The following is a 23,175-nucleotide window of genomic DNA, read 5'->3' as shown; positions in this document are numbered from 1 at the left end:
CAAAATCAGTCTGGTTTGGCTACCGGGATACAATGACATCAGCAGGCTAAGCTGCTCTGAGGCGGTCAAAGCTTTGCATAAACCTAACCAGGTGCCAGTTACGAACCGTCACAGGCTTCCTCTCGCACTGCAAACTTTTCTTGTCACTTGGCAAGAATAGGCCTCGATAAATCCGGTCCATGTGGATTTTGAAAAAATTATCTAAGCGTTGCCCAACTACCTCATCACAATGTTAGTTGGTTATCATTAGGGCGTGCGTCCGAGCACATGTAGAGGGTACAATACATGTACAGATTTAAGTGCTCTTTTCCCTAATAATAAATGGCAGGAGATCGCCTGGGACTCCTCTTGGTATGGTGGTACCACAAGGGTCTATTCTTGAACTGTTCCTCTTCCTAATATACATAAATGACCTAGATAGCCTTGTAGAAAAAAAAAGCACAAGGTAGTAGTAGTTGTTTGCCGATGACACTTCACTCATACTCAAATTGAAAAGAAGCCAAGTTTTATATGACGAAGTAAACAATGCTCTATCTGACATCGTGTACTGGTTTATATATCGTGTACCACCAATATCTCATTGTTAAATTGTCATAAAACTTTATTAATTAAATTTATAGCGCCAAATATCAAAAGTGCAGATGCGAGTATTTTATTAAACGGAGAGGTAGTAAAACCGTTTGAATCGTCTATATTTCTAGGCAAGACTCTTCAGTCCAAAATGGGGCCCCCATATTGAAGGATTGGCTGATAGATTTAGTGCTGCAGAATACGCGGTTAAGAAGATTGGACAATTAACTGACAAAGATACAGCGCGACTAGTTTACTTTAAATGTTTACATTGTATTATTTCCTGTGGTATATTGTTATGGGACAGTGCAGCCGATATTAATACCATCTCTGTGCTGCTGAAGAGGGCTTTTCACTCTATTTATAACGTATGTCCTAAAGAATCATTTTGAGAAAAAATTCAAGAAATAAACATTTGACCGTTGCATCTTAATATATTCTTAATAATGTTCTGTTTGTTTCTACGCACATTAAGGAATTTGCTAGAAACTTCGACAAATCTTAATTTTAATACGAGGAACAAACATAAACTTGTTATGCCTACTACCCAGTTAAGTCGAGTTAGTCATTCTTTTATTGGGCGATGTTTTACTTAATGATACCATATACTGGGAATGGAACGAACACAGTTTCTTTGACGATTTTGTACTGTATTTCATTGCAACCCATAATTTTCTTTAAAAAAGCCCGCTGAGTTTCTTGCGCCCGTTTTTCTCAAGTCTGAGTTACACTTTTTTGAATGGTTGTACTTAACGTTCAATTAGCGATTTTATAACAAATAAAAATATTTTAAATTGCTATTTGAATAATAATAATTATAACGTTTCTCCTTGTGACTCAACTACTTGCCCCCATTGAAATGTAAAAGGAGCTATAAACCCATAAGAAAAAAAATAATAACAGTTAACTTCCAGTAATATAGAATGGAGTGAATTTTACAGTGTAAACAAAAAAAAATACAATAGAAAAGCAAAAACAATAAGACTTAAAGTCTTAGTTACCAACCTACCCAGTCAGAACTCAGAAAATAAAAAAAAATATTTCATTTGTATTTGTCAACTGTCATTTGTCAAATGAATTTTCATTACAAAATTACAAATTCGCTGAAATGCGCTGAAACTTGAAAGCAACAGCAAAACTTTTTAGTTTTATTTTTATAATTCTTTCCTTTTACCATTAATATCCATTTTAAGACTTTTTGAAATTAAATGCGAAAATGTACGATGAGTTTGTTAACGACTGTGAGAATACTCAAACTCAAACACAAAATTCCCAAGTTGAATGGAGTCAAAATACAATTCCGTCTATAATTCCTAATATTTGGGGACGTCTTTATACAACAAATATTTGGAAGAAAAATGACACCACTAAAGCAGACTATTGTGGTATGTATATTTGTGAAAATTAAATACTGCTTGCGCTTATTAGTGACTCGCTTTTTCAAACTACCTATCTTCTCTCTTCCTACTTCCATAAACGTAAAACTGTTTCAGATCTCATGCAATCTGAATTTACTCTCGGAAGAGCGCTTAGTTGCTCATTTATTGTGAAGAAAGACAATATAAAGGATAATATTATTAAAAATGTTAGTAAGCAGCATTTTGTCATCAAGAGAGACATGACGTGAGTAGTACTCCTATTATTTAATATATTATTTGCAACCACTTATAAAAAAACACAGATGTAACCCAGGTCTACATCAAAGTTCTGAGCCTGGTACAGTAGTGGCTGTAGCTTTTTGGACAAGTTTTCAATGCCAATGATTTCTGGAATAGCAGGAAACTGTTCAAAAATAGTTATTATCAACTTCCATCAGCATTCACTTCTTGTTTTATACAAATTCTTCCAATAGTAAATCTTAAAACAAGTATAAATATTCATATTCGATTATAGTTATATTACTTAATACACTTTAGTCTAGACACTCAAAATGATAATATTATATTGTGACTCAGAAAGTCAATTGTTCTGGATATTAAAAGACTGGAATGAATATGATATTCAAATAAATAAATTATGGCAGGGTATATGCACTGTTATATTAAGAAATATGCCTACATCTATATGTTTGTTAATAATTTAGTATTAAGCAAGATTTTTTTTTAAAAGCGCAATAATTTAGATTATGATTGAACAGATACACCTTTGGTCATAGAGAATTTGAAGTAAAATAATGGCAAAAGTAAATTTGCAACCAGTCCTTACCTTGTTTGTTGTTAAAGTATGACATTATTGTTTGTGGCTGTGGTGTAGAAAATGGCGAGAATGTAAAGTGTTTTTTTTATTATTTGTCTAAACTATTGAATACAATTCTCTATTGGTCAAGGTAACTAAAACGGGCACCCTGTGCTATGTGAATGGCTAGATCACTAGGTGTTGCATAGAGATGTCGCTTCATTGTGTCTTCTACCATATTTAATATGATGAGTGTGTTCCTCCACAGTGTGGTTTTTAAGGAACTTTCGTCCACATATAACCAACCTGTGGAATGAGCTTCCTTGTGCAGTGCTTCCAGGACAATATGACATGGGTACCTTAAAAAAAATAGGAGAAGAATTGTCTTAAAGGCTGGCAATGCTCCTGTGGTTCCTTTGGTGTTGCAAGAATGTGGGTGGTGGTGATCACTTAACATCGATTCAAGCAGTCTATAAAATGTGTTCAAGGGATTCATTGAGAGAAAAGTTTAGTGATATAAATATTATGACAGTACACTGCCAGTACATATACAAGAACCTCCTATACGCCCATAAAAATATTAGCCAATTTAAAAAGAATAGTGATGTACACAGTGTCAATACTCGAAACAAACATAAACTCGCAATTCCATCTACTAGGCTCCGTAAAATTGCTAAATCTTTTAAAGTGGATTGTGATGTATTTTATAATAAACTCTCAAATGAAATTAAAATGTTACCTATTAAAAAATTTAAATGTATCGTAAAAAATAAATTAACATCTAAGGCCTATTATAGCGTGAAAGATTATTTGAATGATAAAGATAGTTGGAATTAATGTTCTAAATTTTGTTAATGAATATTGTTATACTCATTGGAATACTATTGTAACTTTTGTACTTCATCCTGACTTGCACTAAATAACTTATAAAGTTTTACAGTGAATAAAGATTTTTTTGACTTTGACATCAGGTGATCTTTAAGGCTATACACTTGTTTGCCCTCCTCTTCAACAATGTCATGGCTATGTAATTACCACCTTGTCACTTAAAGTTATGATTGTTATTTTAAGAGTTTTAGGAGGCCAAGTTGAAACATGCAATAATTGTTTTCATGTGTAATTTTAAGTATAATTAGATGTAATTCCAAAAAAACGTTCCAAACTACTTACATGTCGAAATTGAGTTCAGAACACAAAACTGGTCATGTGATACATTTTAACGGACTGATGAAAAATGGTAGCCCTACTGTCACTCTTTAAATGACATCATGACTTAGTAACCCAACCCACATGTATGGAAAACACTAATATTTATTAAACTTAAAATGTGATGTTTATGGCTTGGAATGCATTTCAGAAACTACCAATTCCAGTCCAATTATTTACAGCTTATTTTATTGCTCAAATAAATATATTGCATTTTTCAGAAATCTAAAAACTATTGTCATGCCCATGGTATGGTATGGTATAGGGGCTCCTGTTTCCGCAATTAAACCACTAGCATGGGTCCATTTTGCGTGCAGTAATGGCCAGTTACTCCAACCAGCCCAGCTCCTTCCAGAAGTTCAGAACATTCCTGGGGTGTTCACAGACTTCTTGGAGCGAGTTAAGGTTTTTGCCCGTTGGTTGGCCACCCCCGCACATTCCAGGATTACGTGAGCGACCGTTTCGTCTTCGGTCAGACAACCTCTGCACTTAGGACTGTCCGTTACGCCGATTGTGAAAAGGTGTTTGTTTAGTGATGTGTGACCCGTTAGGGTGCCCACCATTATACGGATGTCATGTCTGTTGAGGCTGATAAGTCTACATGTCAGTTTGGGCGATAGTGCAGGTATCGCCACCTTCGACTGTCTACAGCTTGAGACATTCATCCATCGGGTGTTGTGTAGGTCGTTGGTGAGAGAGCGTATCCATGAGCGCATTTGGCTGAAGGGCAGTGGCAGAAGTGGCAAAGGACCAGTCACTATATTTGCCGATGCCCGCCTTGCAAGCTCATCCGCTGCATCATTACCCAACGAACCACTATGTCCCTTGATCCATTGCAGAGTTACCTGGTTATAAGAGGCAAGTTGCTCCAGGGTTTGGTGAGATTCGTGTATTAGTGCTGAGTTGTGTGTGGTACCCTTCAGCGCTGTTAGTACCGCCATACTGTCAGAAAGAAATCTGATGCTGTGGCCATGTACCTTTCTTCTTAATATAGCGCTGGCGGCTTCCTTGATGGCTACGCACTCACATTGGAAGATGGAGCTGTGTGTGCCCAAGGGTATGGAAATGTGTATGTTTAGTTCCTGTGAGAATATGCCGGCACCAGTTCCAGTAGCCATTTTCGAGCCGTCTGTGTAAATTCTTAATTCGTTTACACCTGACTGGTCAGCATCTTTCTCATATAGCTGTATGCGATAGTTTTTATGGAAGGTATGTGTTTTAGGTATCTTATCACATGGTGCCTCACAGAGTGGATCATCCTTTGTTACCCTATTCCAGAGCTTATCTGTTAGGCCGTCTTCATTCTTCCATACACCCAACAGCTTTAGACGTAGAGTCGCCATTGTCGCTTCTTGTTGAAAGTGTATGTCGAGTGGTGTTAGCCCTAGAATAGTTTCAAGGGCCGAAGTAGGCGTGGTGCGCATGCATCCTGTTATGGCTGTGCAGGCCAGCCGCTGGAAACGCTGCAGCTTGGTTTGTACTGTCACAAGCTCTGTCCTGGGCCACCACGCTATTGCTCCGTAGGAGATAATTGGTCTGATGACTGCTGTATAGAGCCATCTGCTTATCTTTGGAGCAAGACCCCAGGTTCTGCCTATGAGTCTTCTGCACTGCCAAAAGATGATGCATGCTTTTTTCAGCTTGTGTTCAAGGTGTTTGTTCCAAAGCAACTTACTATCCAGTATAACCCCCAGGTATTTAACTTCTTTAGTAAGGCTTAGTGCGGTGTTGAACAGCTTTGGTAATGTTAGATTACCAAGGCTGCGTTTGTTAGTGAATAGTATTAGTTCCGTCTTTGACGGATTAGCTGTAAGTTTGTGTTGCGCGCACCATTCTTCCAAAATCTTAAAAGCAGATCTCATGAGGCTACATAAGACGTTCTCGACTGGTCCTGTTATTAGAATGGCGAGGTCGTCAGCATAGCCCACCGTGTACAGTTTCTTTTTGTTTAGCCTTGTGATGAGCTCATCTACCACAAGGTTCCAAAGCAGCGGCGAGAGTACCCCTCCTTGTGCGCAGCCCGTTGCCACCACACATCTAGTACTGGTGTTTACAGTGAATCGTATCGCCCTATGCCTCAACATGCTGTCTATCCACCCGGCAATTGTAGGATCTACATCATGAGCGGCTAGCGCTCGGCCTATGCTAGTGAAAGAGGTTTTGTCGAAGGCGCCTTCGATATCAATAAAAGCACCTAAGGTTTATTGTTTACGCTGTAATCCTTTTATTGCGAGAGATGTTATGCAATAGAGTGCGGATTCGGTTGATCTGCCCTGAGTATAGGCGTGTTGGTTGTCATGTAGCGGTTTTTGTATGAGGGCATTTTCCCTAATATCCCTATCGCAGAGTCTCTCTAGAGTCTTCAAAATGTCATGCCCATGCTACAACTAAACTTTTATTTTTATTTTAGTGAACCATTAAACCCAGCTATCATAACAGACCTCTCATACAATGGCACCTATATTAATGGAACAATAATTGGTAAAGGAAATAGCCGAGTCTTAGATGATAATGATGAAATTGCAATCACTCATCCAGTTATTAAAGGTAATTTTATTTCTTAAAAATATACACAATATTAGTCTATTAATCTTAATCTTTCTACATTGTGTTTTATTTATTTCTTTTTTTTTTTACAGTATTTCTTTTTAAAGATTTAAAGAAAAATGAACAAGATAAAGTACCAAAAGAAGTTTCACAAAAGTATTATATTTCAAGAGTATTAGGACAAGGTGCTTGCGGTGTTGTAAAATTAGTTTATGATAAAGTATGTGGTTTTTTTTTAAACTTTTGTTAGCTATTGTTGAGTGTGAAGGGACTGATTCTGATTGGTGGATCACCCACCCATAGCAATACCATTGTTATTATAATAATAATATCCTTTATTGCTGTGTTACCATGTTTTAAATTCTTACAATTTAATTTGGCAACCAGTTTGCTTACTATACAGCTTGTTTAGACTTGCTTGCGGCCTTAGACAAGGGCCTCCTCTAGCAGTAGAGCCATATGTAGCCTCAAGGGGCCAGCTATACTAACATACATCATTCTCCCATCTTTTAAACAGCAGTCTTCCTCTTCTTATTTTGTTGAGTGGTATCCACTCTATAACTTTCTTTGTCCATTTGTCCCGTTTATATCTAAGTATGTGTCCTATCCATTTCCTTTTTAATGGTCTCTTGCTAATTAGCAACTACTAGCAATACCATTGTTACTGTATCTTATTTTTTTCCGAAACCTTTTAAAGCTACTAAAATAAGCTACTAAACTAAAATTTGAAGCAGTAATCTGCAACTATTCATTTCGTTATTTTGTGAAGTTTTATTCCTATTCATTTCCGCATCCTCAATTTGAGAACTATAGAGATAAATATAAAATGCATTGAGCACTATTTTTATTTCAACTTCATTATATATTTCAGGAAAAATGTACAAAGCATGCCATGAAAATAATAAGAAAGTGTCGACTTACTAATGGACAAATTAACCACTTAAATGAACCGGTTAAAATAATGAATGAAGTCAATATATTAAAGGCACTAAGACATGTTAGTATGTTTGTTGAATAAGAAATAATGTGTATTGAGTATAAAATTTTAATGGTTTGTTACCAGGAACCAGTTAGGAACCAGGAAAATCAGTTCCATAGATTTAATTGACCAACTGCTGCTTTCTTTTAGCCCTGTATTATTGCAACGGAACAAGTTATAGACTCCAAAGAAGCTGTATATATTATTCTGGAACTGATGCAAGGTGGTGAATTATTTGACAGAATAACAAAGCAAGGCCAATTGACTGAGAGCTTGACTAAATTCTTCTTTAAACAAATTGTAATGGCTGTTAAGTATCTACACTCTCAAGGCATCACTCACAGAGACCTGAAAGTATGTATAAAAAGTTATTTAAATAACAGTGAATCTATATATTATTGTTTCTCAAAGGTATTTCGTCTGAACTCCATAACATCCATAATTCTTCTTTAATTTTATTGAAAAAGGAGAATCTCTAGCATATGGGTTACCTGTGCCGAAACTCTGGAGAGTACTGAAACCTAAACAATTCTAGCAGCACCAAGACAAATTGTCCGAATTGGTACTGTTGCACCAGACCACATCTGTGGTTAGGTAGAGGGATGTTACTAGCTTGAGATTATTAGAATGAGACTCAGAATTCTGATGCTTTAAGGGGACTGTTGTTAACCTCTTTAGCTAAGATCAAAAAATAAGGTGTTTTTTTGCTGTTAACCCGAACACTTCAGTTGTCTGTTTGGTTTAAATTAAACAAGGTAAATTTTACCCCATTCTGCAGACTTCTCAAGAGAGGACTCTGTAGAAGATATGAGTTTCATCCGGCACCGGATTTTCCGTGAGAGACTTGTACTGCCCGTGTTCTTCGTCTTCAGTGCGGTCATCTGTCAAAGTGCCATGTTGCGAGCGCACTGTGAGTGAGAGGCGCACTATTAACTCATAACTATTCGTTGAGTTTTTACACACTTACTTACTTACTTTCATATTACACATTGTAAATCTTTATCTTTATAAATACATGGCCAAACTATATTATCACGCGATCGTGGAGGTGGCGGCGCCTAACAGAAGCAATTAATACTCACAGGAGAGTTTCTGGAAGAATCTACCTGAAAAAGATCTGGTTTATGTGCCGGCCACTAGGTGTCTAACCACACTATATTAAATACAAATGGAAGCGCCCGCTTTATCGCGCTTGTGCTACAAATGTGGAGGTCTGCCACATAGGCAATTTGCTTAGTCGCGATTACCTACTTTCTATGACATGAAATCTCGATTGATTACAACCATTATTACTATTATTAAAATAAACAGCATTCAATTATTGTAACAGCTACTTCAAAGCCATGCCAAGAGCGCGAAATATGGCAATTTGAATACAGCGTTGAATGTCCGACTCTGTTGCTTAGTGCTCTAATGGCATTGTTAGAGGTAAAATACTGTTATTGATTCCCTTTAAAGTAATATAACCTACATTATGGGTTGTAATACGACTTAAAATTTAACACCAGCATTCAAGTTCCATTTATAATTTATAGCATATCTTGTTGTTCTCTGTGTACTGTGTAAGGTTTGACAACATTGGCTCCCATAATTAGGAGGGGCACACTCACTTGTTTTAACTATTTCATGTGTAACTCTACAATGTTTTCATTATTAAAATAATTTCTGTCATCTCAAAAAAGTATTACTATAATAATATGATCAGGTGGTAATTAAAAGGTATGGTATTTTTTTTATATTTCTACATTTTAGCCTGAGAATGTGCTATTGGAGAGTAAGGATGACGACACATTAGTGAAAATAACTGACTTTGGTTTAAGTAAATTTGTTGGTGAAGATAGCTTCATGAAGACCATGTGTGGCACACCAATATACTTGGCTCCCGAAGTGCTGAGAGCAAATGGACAAAAGTGTTATGGACCTGAAGTTGATGTTTGGAGTTTGGGAGTCATATTTTTTGTATGGTGAGTGTGGCGTTTTTAGCAAATATTGCACTGGCTTTAACCTTTATACTTTCAATCTTAAATAATTAATTTCATGTTGTATGGACATCCTATATATACCATGAGATGGTTGATCCTGCTCATTCAAAAGACTTTTACGTTTTTTTATTAAACACTCAAAATATATTAATAACATGATATTTTCTTCTTTGATTATTTTTTAAGGATTATGACGTGTAATTGTATCAGTGTTTTACTAAAACCCGACACCATGCCGCTGCATAAATAGGTTTGGATATACGATGAAATGGAAGCAGCCCGGATGTATGATGTAGCTATGAAATCTTTTTGATCTTTTGTCTTTTCTTTTGCAGACAAAATTCTATGAACATCTGCCCTCGTTTGTTTCGGCTGCCGTACCCATCGTTTACCTCATCACTAGGTTCTCATTTGTTTCTGGTTTTCCCTATTTTAGCATTCATAATATCTCCCTTGAATTTTAGATTTTTATTACATTTACATATAGAAATTTCAAGATCATTGTAGAATATCTGCATTTGTAGTTTCTTAGCTTTTTCAGTAGGAGCATAAGCTTGAACTATTCAGTATATTTTCTCATACTCACGAAGGAATACCTTCGTGTAATAGAGCGACACTGTCTGATATTGCAATAGTCTTGCAGCTCTATATTCTTTTGTTTTCTAACCATAAAGCCAACTCCTTTGTCGCCTTGGGTTTTCCAAAATAGTTGAGAAAAAAGTCGCGTCTATCTTTGATTTTGAATCCTGCTCTTCTTACTTCTGAGATCCCAATAATATCCTGTTAATGTTCAATCTCAATGATTATTGTTTCTCTAATCAATGATCGGACATTTAATGTTGCAATATAATATTTATTTTCTCTTGGAGGGTGGAAGTCTACTACCCCCGCGGTGACCGGCTGTAATGGGGGAGGTATTTCAAATTTGTTTTCGACTTGTTTGTTATTTGGTTTCTTTTAGATAGCAGGAAAAGAGGAGGGGCGTTATTTGTTACTATTGGTCCGAATCTTTAGAGGAGAGCTCTGTGGTGTACACCGGCGTGTTACTCAGCTTGTGTAAGTAACTACTCATCGAAATTTGTTTCTTTTGTTTTTTGTCTTCTTCGTTACTTGATAATTAGTGGTAGAGGTAGATGCGGCAGTGTCACCAGCTGCACAAGTGTAGTTATCTCCTTTGTGATGTGGTGGGGTGATTTGCAATTTCCTGTTCTTTCCCTTCTCTACCTTCGTTTAACTCTCTCACTTAGCCGATCGTAGCGGAGGAAAGCTATTTCTCCCTATTTTATCTCTTTTTGTAACTGGCCTCGTAGTTTTTTCCTGCTTTTGAAATCCTTTTTAACATAATTATTTTTCTCATTGAGATAATGCTTGGTTTTGAAAATGGAAATCTTTTTCAAATGTTGTAAATGTAGCAATAATAGGTCTACCTTTATCATCACCTTTCCGTCCTATCCGTCTAACCATCTCAATATCATTTTTGCCCCATTCGGATTTCATATCTATATTTATTATGGCAATATTCTGTTTTATAGTTCTTAATATGATTTTCGTCATTCTTCAACTGCGAATAATATTATGTTTCTGCTGCGAGAGGCCGTCGATCAATATGTCTCGACCCCAGTGCGACACTTTAGCCATGTTGCTCGCAGAGGAGCAGACAACCTTTAGCTTTTGATGGAGTCTGGGAAAATAGAGGTAAAATACCTAGAGGCGAAAGACCTGAAAATCCCCATAAGCGCCAAACTTCACCAGGAGAGACGGAGAGACACCGATGGAGACAGCTGACCGATTACGAGTCATGAGAGAGAATTGATAATATATTTCAGATGTGAATTAAGGCATTCATTTTCAGTTTCACATAGTATCAGTATTATGTATATTAATTGGCACTTTTCAGCCTAGTTGGCTACTTGCCGTTCTCCCAAGAGTACAAGGAGGTGTCCCTGAGCGAGCAGATCCTCAGCGGCCGCTATAGGTACTCGCACAGCCACTGGAGGGGGATCAGTTTGCAGGCCAAACTGCTCATGAAGAGGATGTTGACGGTGAACGTTCAGCGGAGGATAACTCTTGACCAGATACTGAATCATCCGTGGATGCAAGTAAGTCCTTGGCTTTACTCACAGTTTATCTGTGTTGGTACCTACCGACTAGTTTTGGACCATTTGGAAGTCCTTCATGAGGGTGATTGGAGTGGGTACTCATTATATAGATAATATAAACAGTCTATAAATAAACTTAATAATATCTCACGAATTAAAAGAATATCAATTAGCTATATCTGAAATTACCCTCAAAAATAAAAAAGCTAATAATTAATACTGAAATATTAATTTGAGTTAGATATTCACTAACTCACATGCCTTATTTATCTGCTATTTTTTTCAGACACGTAAACAGAAATAAATAGTTTTATTGATATATATTTACACCTATAAAAAGTACTCCTCCTCCATTACCCTCATAATAATACTACATTAATATGTACCTATATGTATTTGCACACATAATCACTGTATATCGTTAAAACTTGTTACCTATATTGTACGGCATTTTTCTTTTAGGATGCTGAAATTGATCTCAAAATAAATATATTACTATCTGAATCAAAAATGAAAAATGGCACCCTGACTTTAACCGGCAGTTCTGATGAGGAGAATAAAGACCACAATAATTGTACCACAGCTGTGGTGAGGCTTGTAGCAGCTAATAAAAGAGTTCTGAGTGACAGTCGCAACTCTAGTGAACCTGTGCCAAAGAAATTGAAGGTTTTCTGCTCCGGAGATAAAAATGACAGTATTTCTACAAACAGTGTTACTTCTGAAGAGTAACTGGTGTTTTTAGTGACTTGTGTTGCGCCACAACTATGGAAATACCTTCTCAATAATACCAGCAATAAAACAACCGTCGGTCGCAGACATGATTCATTCATCTTTGGAACATCAAAGGAAATATTTATTGGTGGTATTTTAAGGTCCAAACGGCATATTTGAAGGTGATGTCTTAAATGATGGTATCATAATTCCTTTGGTGTTGCCAGAGAGAATGTTATCTGCGAACATTTAGCCTTAGATGCTTTCACCTGTTTGTTTAAAATTACCATTATTTCAAAGATTTTAAGGTTATTTTCATTTTTCATAGTTGAGGTATTAATTTTTTATTTCAATCATTGACATATTATGTTGTAATATGATTGTCAACATGTTGATTTTTTAATTATATCGCGGTGCTCGATTTAAATGTTCCGATTAGATATATTTTAAAAGTATTATTTTATGTTAAGTAATGTTTAGGTTTGAACAAATTACCTCGTGACCTGCGACACTGGCGATCATCTGTGACTGTGGCCGCGGTTATTTGCGATTTGTGATCTCTATTGTTTTTTATTTGTAATATTTGTTCTGGTCCCAGTTTCGTCAAATTCTCGTATTAATTATGATAAAAGCGCAGTTTGTAACCCTTATTCCATACAAAATATAACTCATATTATGGTCAAATTCAACCATAAAATAAACAGCTGGTTAGTATGTTGTCCAATTTTGGAATAATACAGTTTTGAAACCGAATATATAATATTTAAAACTACTTGGTACACTTTGGCATTCATTTTGTGAATGTACTATTTGTGTGGATTGGTTTAACTTTTTATTGTGATGTGGACAGATCTTGGGTTTTTTTGCGCCGATGATGACGTTAATTTTGATAATTTAAGGGTTCACATACATTGGCACAACTGGGTCCAATCTATCCCACCGTTGTTGATTAATGTGCCAGTTTAATTATATTATTATGTTGATATGAACATTGATATATGAATGATGATGTATGTCTACAAATAAAAAGACGACATTATAAAATAAATTAGGTGTTTTATTTTTATCAATTCAACTCATTCGAATACTTCTTGCATTATTTACAAAAACAAATTGTCTAATAATTATATTTAATAGGAATTTTTGAAAAAAATTTCAGCCTTGTCTTCATTACAGTTTAACATCAGATAATATATATAGTTAAATAAATTAATATTGATTACAATAATAAATTAAAACCTACATATTATTTTGTTCTTTTAAATAAATAAATGATCTACATATATATATCAAGTTTCACTGTCACAGGCTGGCTACATACATACAGACTACTAAATAAACAAATAATTGAAATCTCCAGTTTACCTGTGAGAGCAAACTCTATGATATTAGTGACATATTAATATTTAAAAATATAATAAAACCGCCACATTATGCTTACAAGATTAATTGTAAGAAATTGGCCTCTTTGAATGTTAAACTGCATGAGTAACCTACAACAACCTTACCAAAATTTGCATTGATCAATCATAGTTATAAAATAATTTTGTTACATTACAATTGCATTAACATTAAATAAATAATATGATCTTTCTACTTGTGTAACAAGTGCTTGAGGTATTAAGTATAAGTAATTGGCAACAATATGTACTTCAACGACATGAGATGTTGACAACCTTCACATAGAAGGTACAGGAGCCAGCCCTATCTCACTACAGGCACATGTACAGGCCTCTTAGCTTCAGTTATGATACAAAACTAATTATCATTCTCTCAATATAACTATATAATATGATTTTAATTCTACCTTGAATCTATTCCAATACTTTGGTAACTTGGATGTTTGTGAAGAAATATATTTTTAGAATTAACAATCCATGAAAAAAATTTACTTTACAGCAGCTTATGCAGCAGTTAATATCTTTGATGATTGTTAGAGTCATAAGATCTGACTACATTTTAAATAATATACCAACTAGTTTATTACCTCTTTTAAAAGTGAATCATTCAATAAACTCTCCTACATAACCCATTCAAATATAACTAGGCATTAACCAAGCGCTGTGCACACAAATCAGTCTTCTCAATGTATGTTCCGATCATCTCAACATGTTTATTAATGTTACATAGATGAGGAATCATACTTAAATTAAGTGATAGATCTATAATTGTCCTTTGTAAGTGTTGTTATTCTGCGGCAGCGACCTCCGTGGCGTTGCTGTGTGATGGCTCGGTTTGTTGGGCCGCGGCTTCTGTAAAAAAAAAAAATTGTCAACACAGTCGTAACTTGTTTGTCACGTTGTCCCCCAAAACGAGAAGAGACGAAAAACTTACCTCCTAAACAATTTTAGAAGCGACTGAAACAATGTGAAATGAAAAGTTTAAGCAAATTGTATTGAAGAAACCACTTTTAATTGGGGAAAGAGTGAATGAAGAATAATAACTCATAGAAACTAAATATTGTCTGGCCTTAACTATACTATACTAACTTGCGTTGCGTTAACTAATTTGTGTTGTTTCTATTAAAATAGAAACAACACAAATTATAGTCGCAGTTATGCCATAATAATGATAAGTATAATAAAAAATAACTCTCAAGCATATATTAACAAGGGGTTAGTGCATTGGGCCCCAAAGTGGTCCAAACCCCAGAGTTCAAAATTCGTAACGGGGTGGATTCTTCATGAAAGTATAAATAAAAATAATCTAAATATTTTTTATTTTTCCTCCGGGCCTAAGCTTAAGAATGGAATACAAGCAAGAGAGTGTTACTAGATCAGTAATTTGGAAACTTACCAGCAATAGCTCTGTCGACTTTCTGTTTATCTCTGACGATGTACAAGGCCGTGATGAGGAAGAACACTGCACCGGCCACCTCCACGAAGCAGGTCACGAACAGCGCGTACTGTAGCGACCTGAACTGCACCGCCTGGCTCGGGGTCTCCTCCGGCGCAAACGAGTAATATCGTTTCAACGCTTCCGAGATCTGTCAAGAGGAACAACAATGTAGCCTTAAGGCTTATCATAGTTATTTTTATATATTGGTTTATAGAATTAGATATTGTACACTCAGCAATATGAATGTGAGTTGCATTACAGAACAAATGCCGCACGTGTTATTTAAGTATATATATATGTATGTATACCAGAGGGCCTACCATCAACTTTAATAACCCATGCGAATCCGATGCAGTTCAGTTTCGGTACTCAAACTGAATCACTTAAAATTCGTACCATGAAGTGCCTTTTACTGAATGGCGTTTGGATCGCTTATGGAGAATGAACGAAATAAAATTGCGTTTCGAAACCTAAAATGATATGATTTATGCGGTTTTTTTGCGTAGAAAATACTAAAAATACATTTTTAAAATTGCAAACCATTAAGACCTTTTTTATACTTATTTAATAATAGTCATATAAATAAATATAATTCTTTGAATTATAAATTAAATGTTTGCTTATGTTTTTTCGTAAAAATAACGAGTTATGAACGCACCTCCATTGATGTTTGATTTGACAGGACCACAGAGTACATTTTTTTTAATTCGTTCTTGCGAACAGGCTATAGCCCGGGCCCTTACTGCCTCGTCTTTGGTATTTTAATTTTTGGTTTTTATTGTCAGTATTTTGTTTTACAAAAAGTCCAATAAAGTATTCTCATCTCATCTTTAATCAATAAAATTGTAATAATTAACGTCAGCTGAAGGTCCTGCTCGTCTCGTCCTTTATTTTCGTAAAAAAATGTGTTCATTACAACCAAAACGCTACGGGTCAAACTACATGAACAACGAAAGGTACGTCTCTATAGTAAATAGTTCAAAATACGAGTTAAAGTCAATATTCAAGAATTAATTACCACTCCAACCAAGTAGGGGCTTCCGGCATCTCCGAACATGTGCGATATTAAGATCTGGAAAGCCTCAGCTGTAGACCTTCGCGGTGGAATCACCACATACTGTAAAAGTTTCATAATTTGTTTTTTGTTATTTAGATTACAATAAAGAGGGTGATGGACAGTTATATAAATTAACAAATGTGGCGGGAGTAAACGTGAAATTTGTAAGAATTTATTTAAATTTTAATCAGTCTCTATTTCAAATTTCCCGCCACAGTCTAAGCAATTATGAGAGTTGGCTAATTCGATAAAATTAATATGAAGTAATTAAAATCTTTGGTAATAAATATTTAATTTGTGATCTTGAAACTATCTAATAATTTATAATAAGTGCAAATAGCGACATCTATGACAAATTATATAAAATAAAACAAAACTTCACTGTCACAACGTTATCATCCAAGAATTTGCAAGTAATCTCAATAGATGTCGCTATTTCACAAAAAAACTTGAAACCAGCCGATTACGTCATAGCATTTTAATTTCCGATGAGATAACAACCGCATTTAATTATTTATTATTACGTGTACTCATGGATGACTGGTTTCAAGTGAACATGCTGTGCCAAATGAAATCGAACATGGAGTGACATTCATGCAGTGGACTGATCATTAATTAAACCTTCTACCTTCATGCAAGCCATCAATTTATTAAACCTACATAATACTAAAACACCACATGCAATATTCAACTACATAATAGGACTACATTTAGTATACATAGAATCTACTAACAAATCTTACACGGTGCTCGGCCTGTCACACACACCTAACAATCATTGGCTCACCGAGAAGCACACGCCACGAAGTCGTAGAGAGAAAGCCACAAGCAATCTTTGAAGGAGATCTTACCAGCGACATATCGGCCACGATAGCCCAGTTGAGATTCAAGGCCACCTCTCCGATAAACATGAGCGCGAACGGCGCGTAGAAGTATTTCTCGCACAGGAGCATGGCCAGGATCATGGCCGGCGCCGATAGCAGCAGGCCGGCGCCGCATATGACGGGGTGCGCGCGCGGGAACCGCTTCGAGAGCGAAGCGCCGAGCCACGCCCCCGCGGGCACGCCCACCACGCCCGACAGCATGGTGATGGCGCCGAAGATAAGCGACACCCTTGGGTAACATCCGAACGACATTAGCGACACGGCCGACCTCACACTACAAGCGGTTATCACGACAGTCACCATGCTCTGACAAGCGAACTATGGAATGGGAGCGTTAGTATGGGATGGAGTCCATGAGTACGTTGCGGTCGCTATCTCATCGGTGGCGGGCGCGGCTCACCAGCACGATGTCGGCCACGACGGACCAGGTCAGGTTGAGGGTGAGCATGCCGAGGAAGATCATCACGTAGGTGGCCGGCGGCGCTGCCGTGACGGCCACCAGCGCCAGGTACACGAGTGGCGCCGACGCCAGCAGCGCCAGGCCGCACAGCACGGGGTCGGCGGCGGCGTGGCGCACGCGCAGGCGCTGGGCAGTGGCGGCACCCAGCGGCACCCCGCACGCGCCCGCCAACATGCCCACCACGCCGAACTTGTACGACACGCTGCCGCACACCATACCGTAGCGTCACTATACATAGTGCAATTCACGAACACCCGCCCCGCCAATTTTTTATTGAGTAGTCACGAAAGTTGCTCTACTTTATATTTTTTTTAAATGTCGAGAAAATTTTAGCGTGTTGTAATTAAAACTTTCAAAACCAGGTAAGTATGTAGATTAATGTTCAGCTGCCTTATTCATAATAAAACGCTTTTCGAAAGTATAAAGCTATATTAGTTAAAACGTGTTTTAAGCCTATCGAACGTTCTTTAAAATTCCTTATTCATATTCATTAGGTAAATCTCCCATAACTTATACGTCTCTATAGTACGCAATGTTGCCATTTCGTACAAAAAAAAAATGATTTTAACTAATTCAATAAGGAACTATCAATGGAAACAGACATGTTTTGTCAATGGTTTGTCAGTTGTCAAAAGTCGATGTCAAAATAATTTCAAACATCAAAAATCAAAGATTTGAAGTCTGTCGGTTGTCAATCTATGACGAATATCCAACAACTTTGAGCGGGAAACTATTTAACGAACAGCTGATCGATGTCGGCCATGTTTTTTATTGCATTCGAGTGCTTAAAATAGGTATAAAGAAGGGTCCTACCTAATATAAGTCACGTCAGCTTTATCGAAGAGATGATGAGCGTTTTAGCTCTCATATGCGATTATGAATACCATTTTTTAACAAGCGTATATTAGCAATGTTTTAAATCTCCGCTAAGACATTATGAATAAGACAGAAGCGGCCTTACAAATAAACTTGGTATAAAGTTATAACTGATAATAAACAAAGAAAATGCAAAATGTTTACAATATCGTTGACGACACTGTCAATACAATGATAATTCTGAAGTTTTCCGAATGACAAGCTGCCTTGCAAATAAACGCGGGAAACGTAATACGTCCGAACAAACGTTTCGTAAAACGTAATATTTTCGTATATTAACTAATAATCACATAAAATATCCACACCTACAAATAAAATTTCACTTTGACCATGACAGTCTCTCCTGATTAGTCTATTCATTGTAGTGTGCGTGTGTACCAATGACACTCACACATTGACGGAAGCTAGCACACATACACTATAAACGGTTAGGAGGAATAGTGGGGCGTGTCTTCGTGGATTGCACTATCTGTACTCACTCGTCGACATGGTTATTACTTAGGAGACAACGGCCAAGTAGCTTGCCGCTAGTGAGGTACACTTATATTGACATGTTGCCACTTTGAGTCAAATTGGAACTTCGACTTGAGAAAGAGCGAAGCGGCCGCCTAAAGTATTCTTAAAACTAATTTATTGTTATAATGATACAACAGTGATATACAGTATGGATTTCACTAATATGCAATAAATGTAACATACTTGTTAGCGCATTTCCTAACATTGCCAAAATTTGAATTTTCATAATGTTTAAAAACAAATAAAGTATTAATTTCAACTCAATTACTATTTCAATAATTTATTAATCAAACAAAAACACTATTTCCAATATTTCACTCAAAAATCTCAAGCAATGAAGGTTCTGTGTCAATTCGAAATACCTATTACAATAAAACGACAATTTCTTACTTTAACCCCTATTATTCACCGTGTTGTAATGATTATTGTAAAAATACTACGCTCTAAGTATTTAAAGCTTCTTGTTTTGGTGTGTTTTATAAATTATTAAGTAGTTTAGAGATAATGATTGTAGGAAAGTAGAAATAAACAATAGCAATTTATGAATTGTTTCATATATTACGAAACTTTATTAAAAATCGTAGCAGCTTACCCGCTTATTGCTTAAGAAATCACTAACAAAACAGTTGTTTCTTTAGTTAGTCTTCAGTTAGTTAGTCTGTTTTTTATAAAGTTTATCCGTTCAACAATTTATTAATTGTTTCTTCTTCTTCTTAACGTGCCGTCTCCTTGCGAAGGTTGGCAATCATTAGGGCAATTTCAACTTTCGACACAGCTGCTCTAAATAAAGATCTTGTGCTCTTCTCAAACCATTGGCGCAAGTTTTTAAGCCACGATATCCTTCTGCGGCCAGGTCTCCTCCTGCCTGCCACTTTCCCTTGCATGATTAGTTGAAGTAGTTCATATTTCTTGGCATTACGCATCACATGTCCAAAATATTCTAACTTTCGTTCCTTATTAATTGTTACAAATATAAAATACCCTTATACAATACTCTAGTTCGAAGTATTTTAGAATTTGCTTGGATAGTTTGGAGCCTAAAGCACTCGCAAAGGCTGGAAACCAATCAAAGGAGTTTTATTAAATATTTGACATATAGTGCTCATAGCATAATCTGCAGTGTCCTGGTTAATGCGTAAGTTATTCCTACTTAGCCCTGGTGCGTCATGAGCAGCATTCATGTTTAAGGCTTGGATTAGGGTTTTGGAATGGGTTTAACCCGGAGGAACCCAGAGTTTATAAAACTCTTGTGAACATGATGTATCCAGGGTTGATTAAACAAGAATCCTTGGGTTTTCGGGCTAAAACTTTTACCACCAATTCTTGCAAATTCGTCAGCGCATTCCTTACCTTCGATCCCTGCATGTCCAGGAACCCGTCGAACTGTGGCTCTGTTTATTTCTGCCAGAGCGTTCAGAATACTCCAGCAGTTATCAACAAGTCTTGAGACTGTTTGAGTCTATAGCGGTCAGAGCCGCATGACTAATTGCATATATAAGTGAAATCCATAAGGTACATGATATAAGTAGGTAATATAAAAATCAAGAATGTTCGAATGTGTCATAATCTAAGTTCCCCACATCATGGCACGAACTGTGTTTCGAGTGTTAGGATATTGTGTCCAGCTCGATACGACTGGGGGATCGGCAAGAGCGGGAGTGTTTGTACTTGGTTTATACAAAAGTTAATACTTTTCGAGTTTGATGTCGACGCCCGGCTGGAGCGTGAGCCCCAGGTATATGAACTGCGGGCCCCACCACGCCAGCGCTCCTGTCACAAACGCCACGCAAGTGAAGGCCAGCGATGACAGCATGAACGAAGGGCTGGAAACGTACAAAAAAACCATAACTCACGACTAGTGGCCAGCTGCATTCAGGTATTTATAGTGAGAGAGCTGACAAGCGGTTTATGCCAATAATTCTATATCAGCGCGTTTTTGTTGTTATCGAATGAATAAATTTGGTTTTGGCTTACTATCACCTAACAATGGAACTGAGATACTTTTCACAAATGGATATATAGTTAGACCAGGATCGATAATTTTTTAAACTAAAAAATATACTAGTAGGATGAAACCCATTGAAAAAGGAAGAGAATATAACAAAAATGAAAGGAAAAATAAACTACGGGCGATCCGAGTTTAGGAAGTGGAAAAGGCACCCCCCTTTTTTTAGTGTAAAAAACGGTTTATCTGGATTTCCGGCAAAATTGCAAGTCCAGTGAAAAAAAGTTAAATGGCAAGGTTGTAGATAATAAAAAGATCTACAATTATTATTTTTTTCCCACTTTTTCACATATCCTTAAAATTTATGAATTTATAAAAATTTGTTTTCACTTTTCTTTTCTTTTATACTGTTCTGACGATCTAGATGGCAGGAACAATATCGTGGCTGTAAAATGATCAATATAAAATTTTGTCGGTTTACTAGTTGGTCGTCCACAGAGTGTCGTTACACATGCATTTCTACCAGCGGGAGCTCCTTAACACAGCTAGCTCGATGCCACAGCAGCGCCTTCATCTGCCGTCAATCAGTGTTGTGGAAGCATTATTGTGTTTTGGTATGTAGAACGCCGTAGCTACCGAAATTATTGGGCTAGTGAGACTTAAAATGTTATGACCCACAATGAGAAAGGCAACTGCGATGCCACTGAAAATTGTTTGGTTTCTCAAGAACTTGGGGTTCTTCTGGGTCCTTGGCTCTCGCTGGTCTGTGATCAGAAGGCTCAGTCGTTGATAGCTACAGCATGCGGAGTAAAGGCTTAAAAATTAACTTGATTCCCATCAGATGAGTAAGTTACCTGATTGCCTCCTAAATAAAAGAATACTTACTTCCTGATGAGTGAGCGTATGTCGTCCCTATACGAGGTAGGCTTCATATGGCTGTCTTCAGCTTGTCCCCTCTCGGGATCCTCCATCACCCAGACGATGAGGGCCACGGCCACGACTCCTAAAAAGGGCGTCACGCGAAGCCCCCAGCGCCAGTTGTGTGCTGCCGCGCCAGCCTCCGATCCCACTATGTAACCGAAACCACTGGAAAGTGGGGGAATCATTGATCAGAGAATATCCGTAAAAATGAAGAGATTGAAGTCCGGACCGTTCGCTGATCCAAATGTATCTAAAATAGTAACAAAAGAAGATCGCAGGAGTCTAAAGCAAATTAAAATATATTTAACACACGAAAGTAGACCGCTGCGCCAGGCTTATTACCGCTTTACTATTAATTAACGCAACATTTAAAATAAACATTTTCTTGGATTGCGGAATTTGCTAAAGCATTGCAGATGAAACATAGGGAATGACTTTTCATTCTGCGTAGTACCTCTACCATATATAGGACTTTGATTTTTGGCAGGCCCATCAGATTATTAAAAAAAACGCTCGTCAGTAATTACCCGTCAATATTTAATTTGCCGATTTCCAAAAGCCGAAAAACAGTAAAAATATCGTCGATGAAATGGAGTTTGCCATTGGAGTAAAGCGTACAAATCTCCAATTGGCGCCTCTTTCTCCCTTACATTTCTTCCGTCTTTCCGTCGTTTGTGTGATCACTTTTATAACGATTTCTTGTTACAGATAATATGGAACATCTAATTCAATCATTGGAGTATGATAATTCTTCGCTTGAAGACGAAATATTAAACAAAGATATAATCCATACTTGTTTTTAATTTTTACATTAATTACAAAATAAAATAAAAATTTAAATGTTAAGATAATTTTTGGTGCTCTTAATAATTGGTTAATTAATCAATTTACTGTATTGAGAAAAAAACTCTTCTTTTATCTCACCCATAAATATCCGCTTTGTGGGTCCGTCTAGTGCTCGTATAGCGAAACTTCCATTCGATGGGCTTCCCGAAAGGTTATGCAGATGGGACTAGCTTTTTGGCACATCGGAGTATCAATGCCGTTATCAAATCGGATGTGAAAGAAAATCATAATTCGGGAAAAATGGCCCATACGAGTGGTTGTCTTGGTGAAACATATTTTATTCTAGTTAGTGATGGTTTATTTTCTTTTGAGAGCTCAATCATCAACATACCCTTCGCACCCCAAAAAAGGAGGCCATGACGTTTTAGCAGATTTAACGGCTTTTGCTTTCTTTGGATCCAAACAACCGACCTATACACTGTTTCGACTGAATTTTTGATTCTAACATGCAATCGTGGAACCATGCTTCATCTGTGGTCACTAACCGCGGCAGAAAATCAATATATTGATTTTTAAACCGGTCCAAACGTTCTCGAGAAATTTGCTTGACGACAGACTTGGTC

General features: G+C 36.8%; 3 protein-coding genes across 5 annotated transcripts in view; 1 reads left to right on the top strand and 2 right to left on the bottom strand.

Moving 5' to 3' along the window:
* LOC126977395 (acetyl-coenzyme A transporter 1) overlaps positions 1-23,175 on the bottom strand; it is a 187,959-nt gene that overhangs the window by 19,788 nt on the left and 144,996 nt on the right. The gene's annotated exons all lie outside the window — the stretch shown is intronic.
* Positions 1,672-13,317, top strand: LOC126977390 (ovarian-specific serine/threonine-protein kinase Lok). The gene is made up of 9 exons (XM_050826163.1): positions 1,672-1,955; positions 2,064-2,193; positions 6,362-6,498; positions 6,591-6,718; positions 7,370-7,495; positions 7,628-7,831; positions 9,230-9,441; positions 11,357-11,558; positions 12,021-13,317. Exons 1-9 carry the CDS (start codon positions 1,787-1,789, stop codon positions 12,285-12,287), a joined length of 1,575 nt encoding a protein of 524 aa, XP_050682120.1. The 5' UTR covers positions 1,672-1,786; the 3' UTR covers positions 12,288-13,317.
* LOC126977398 (protein spinster) overlaps positions 13,306-23,175 on the bottom strand; it is a 58,669-nt gene continuing 48,799 nt past the window's right edge. The window contains exons 4-10 of one of the 3 annotated variants that reach the window (XM_050826181.1): positions 21,731-21,931; positions 20,592-20,723; positions 17,449-17,710; positions 16,126-16,224; positions 15,066-15,255; positions 14,604-14,626; positions 13,306-14,521 (exon numbers count right to left, since the gene is read on the bottom strand). In XM_050826181.1, the coding sequence (XP_050682138.1) occupies positions 14,607-14,626; positions 15,066-15,255; positions 16,126-16,224; positions 17,449-17,710; positions 20,592-20,723; positions 21,731-21,931 (904 nt within the window). In that variant the 3' untranslated portion in view covers positions 13,306-14,521; positions 14,604-14,606. Of the gene's footprint in view, positions 14,522-14,603; positions 14,627-15,065; positions 15,256-16,125; positions 16,225-17,015; positions 17,278-17,448; positions 17,711-20,591; positions 20,724-21,730; positions 21,932-23,175 lie in introns of all 3 variants that reach the window. The other 2 variants (XM_050826180.1, XM_050826179.1) reach the window with 2 other exon arrangements.

The sequence above is a fragment of the Leptidea sinapis genome, chromosome 45, assembly GCF_905404315.1.
Source record: "Leptidea sinapis chromosome 45, ilLepSina1.1, whole genome shotgun sequence".
In the NCBI taxonomy this organism is placed as follows: domain Eukaryota; kingdom Metazoa; phylum Arthropoda; class Insecta; order Lepidoptera; family Pieridae; genus Leptidea; species Leptidea sinapis.
The sequence above is the reverse complement of the archived record's forward strand: the minus strand, read 5'-3'. Positions and strand labels throughout refer to the sequence as shown.

Coding starts and splice junctions, on each gene's coding strand:
- LOC126977390 (XM_050826163.1), top strand. CDS start 1,787: ATGTACGATGAGTTTGTTAACGACTGTGAGAATACTCAAACTCAAACA. Junction 1,956..2,063: donor CACTAAAGCAGACTATTGTG/GTATGTATATTT, acceptor AAACTGTTTCAG/ATCTCATGCAATCTGAATTT. Junction 6,499..6,590: donor CACTCATCCAGTTATTAAAG/GTAATTTTATTT, acceptor TTTTTTTTACAG/TATTTCTTTTTAAAGATTTA.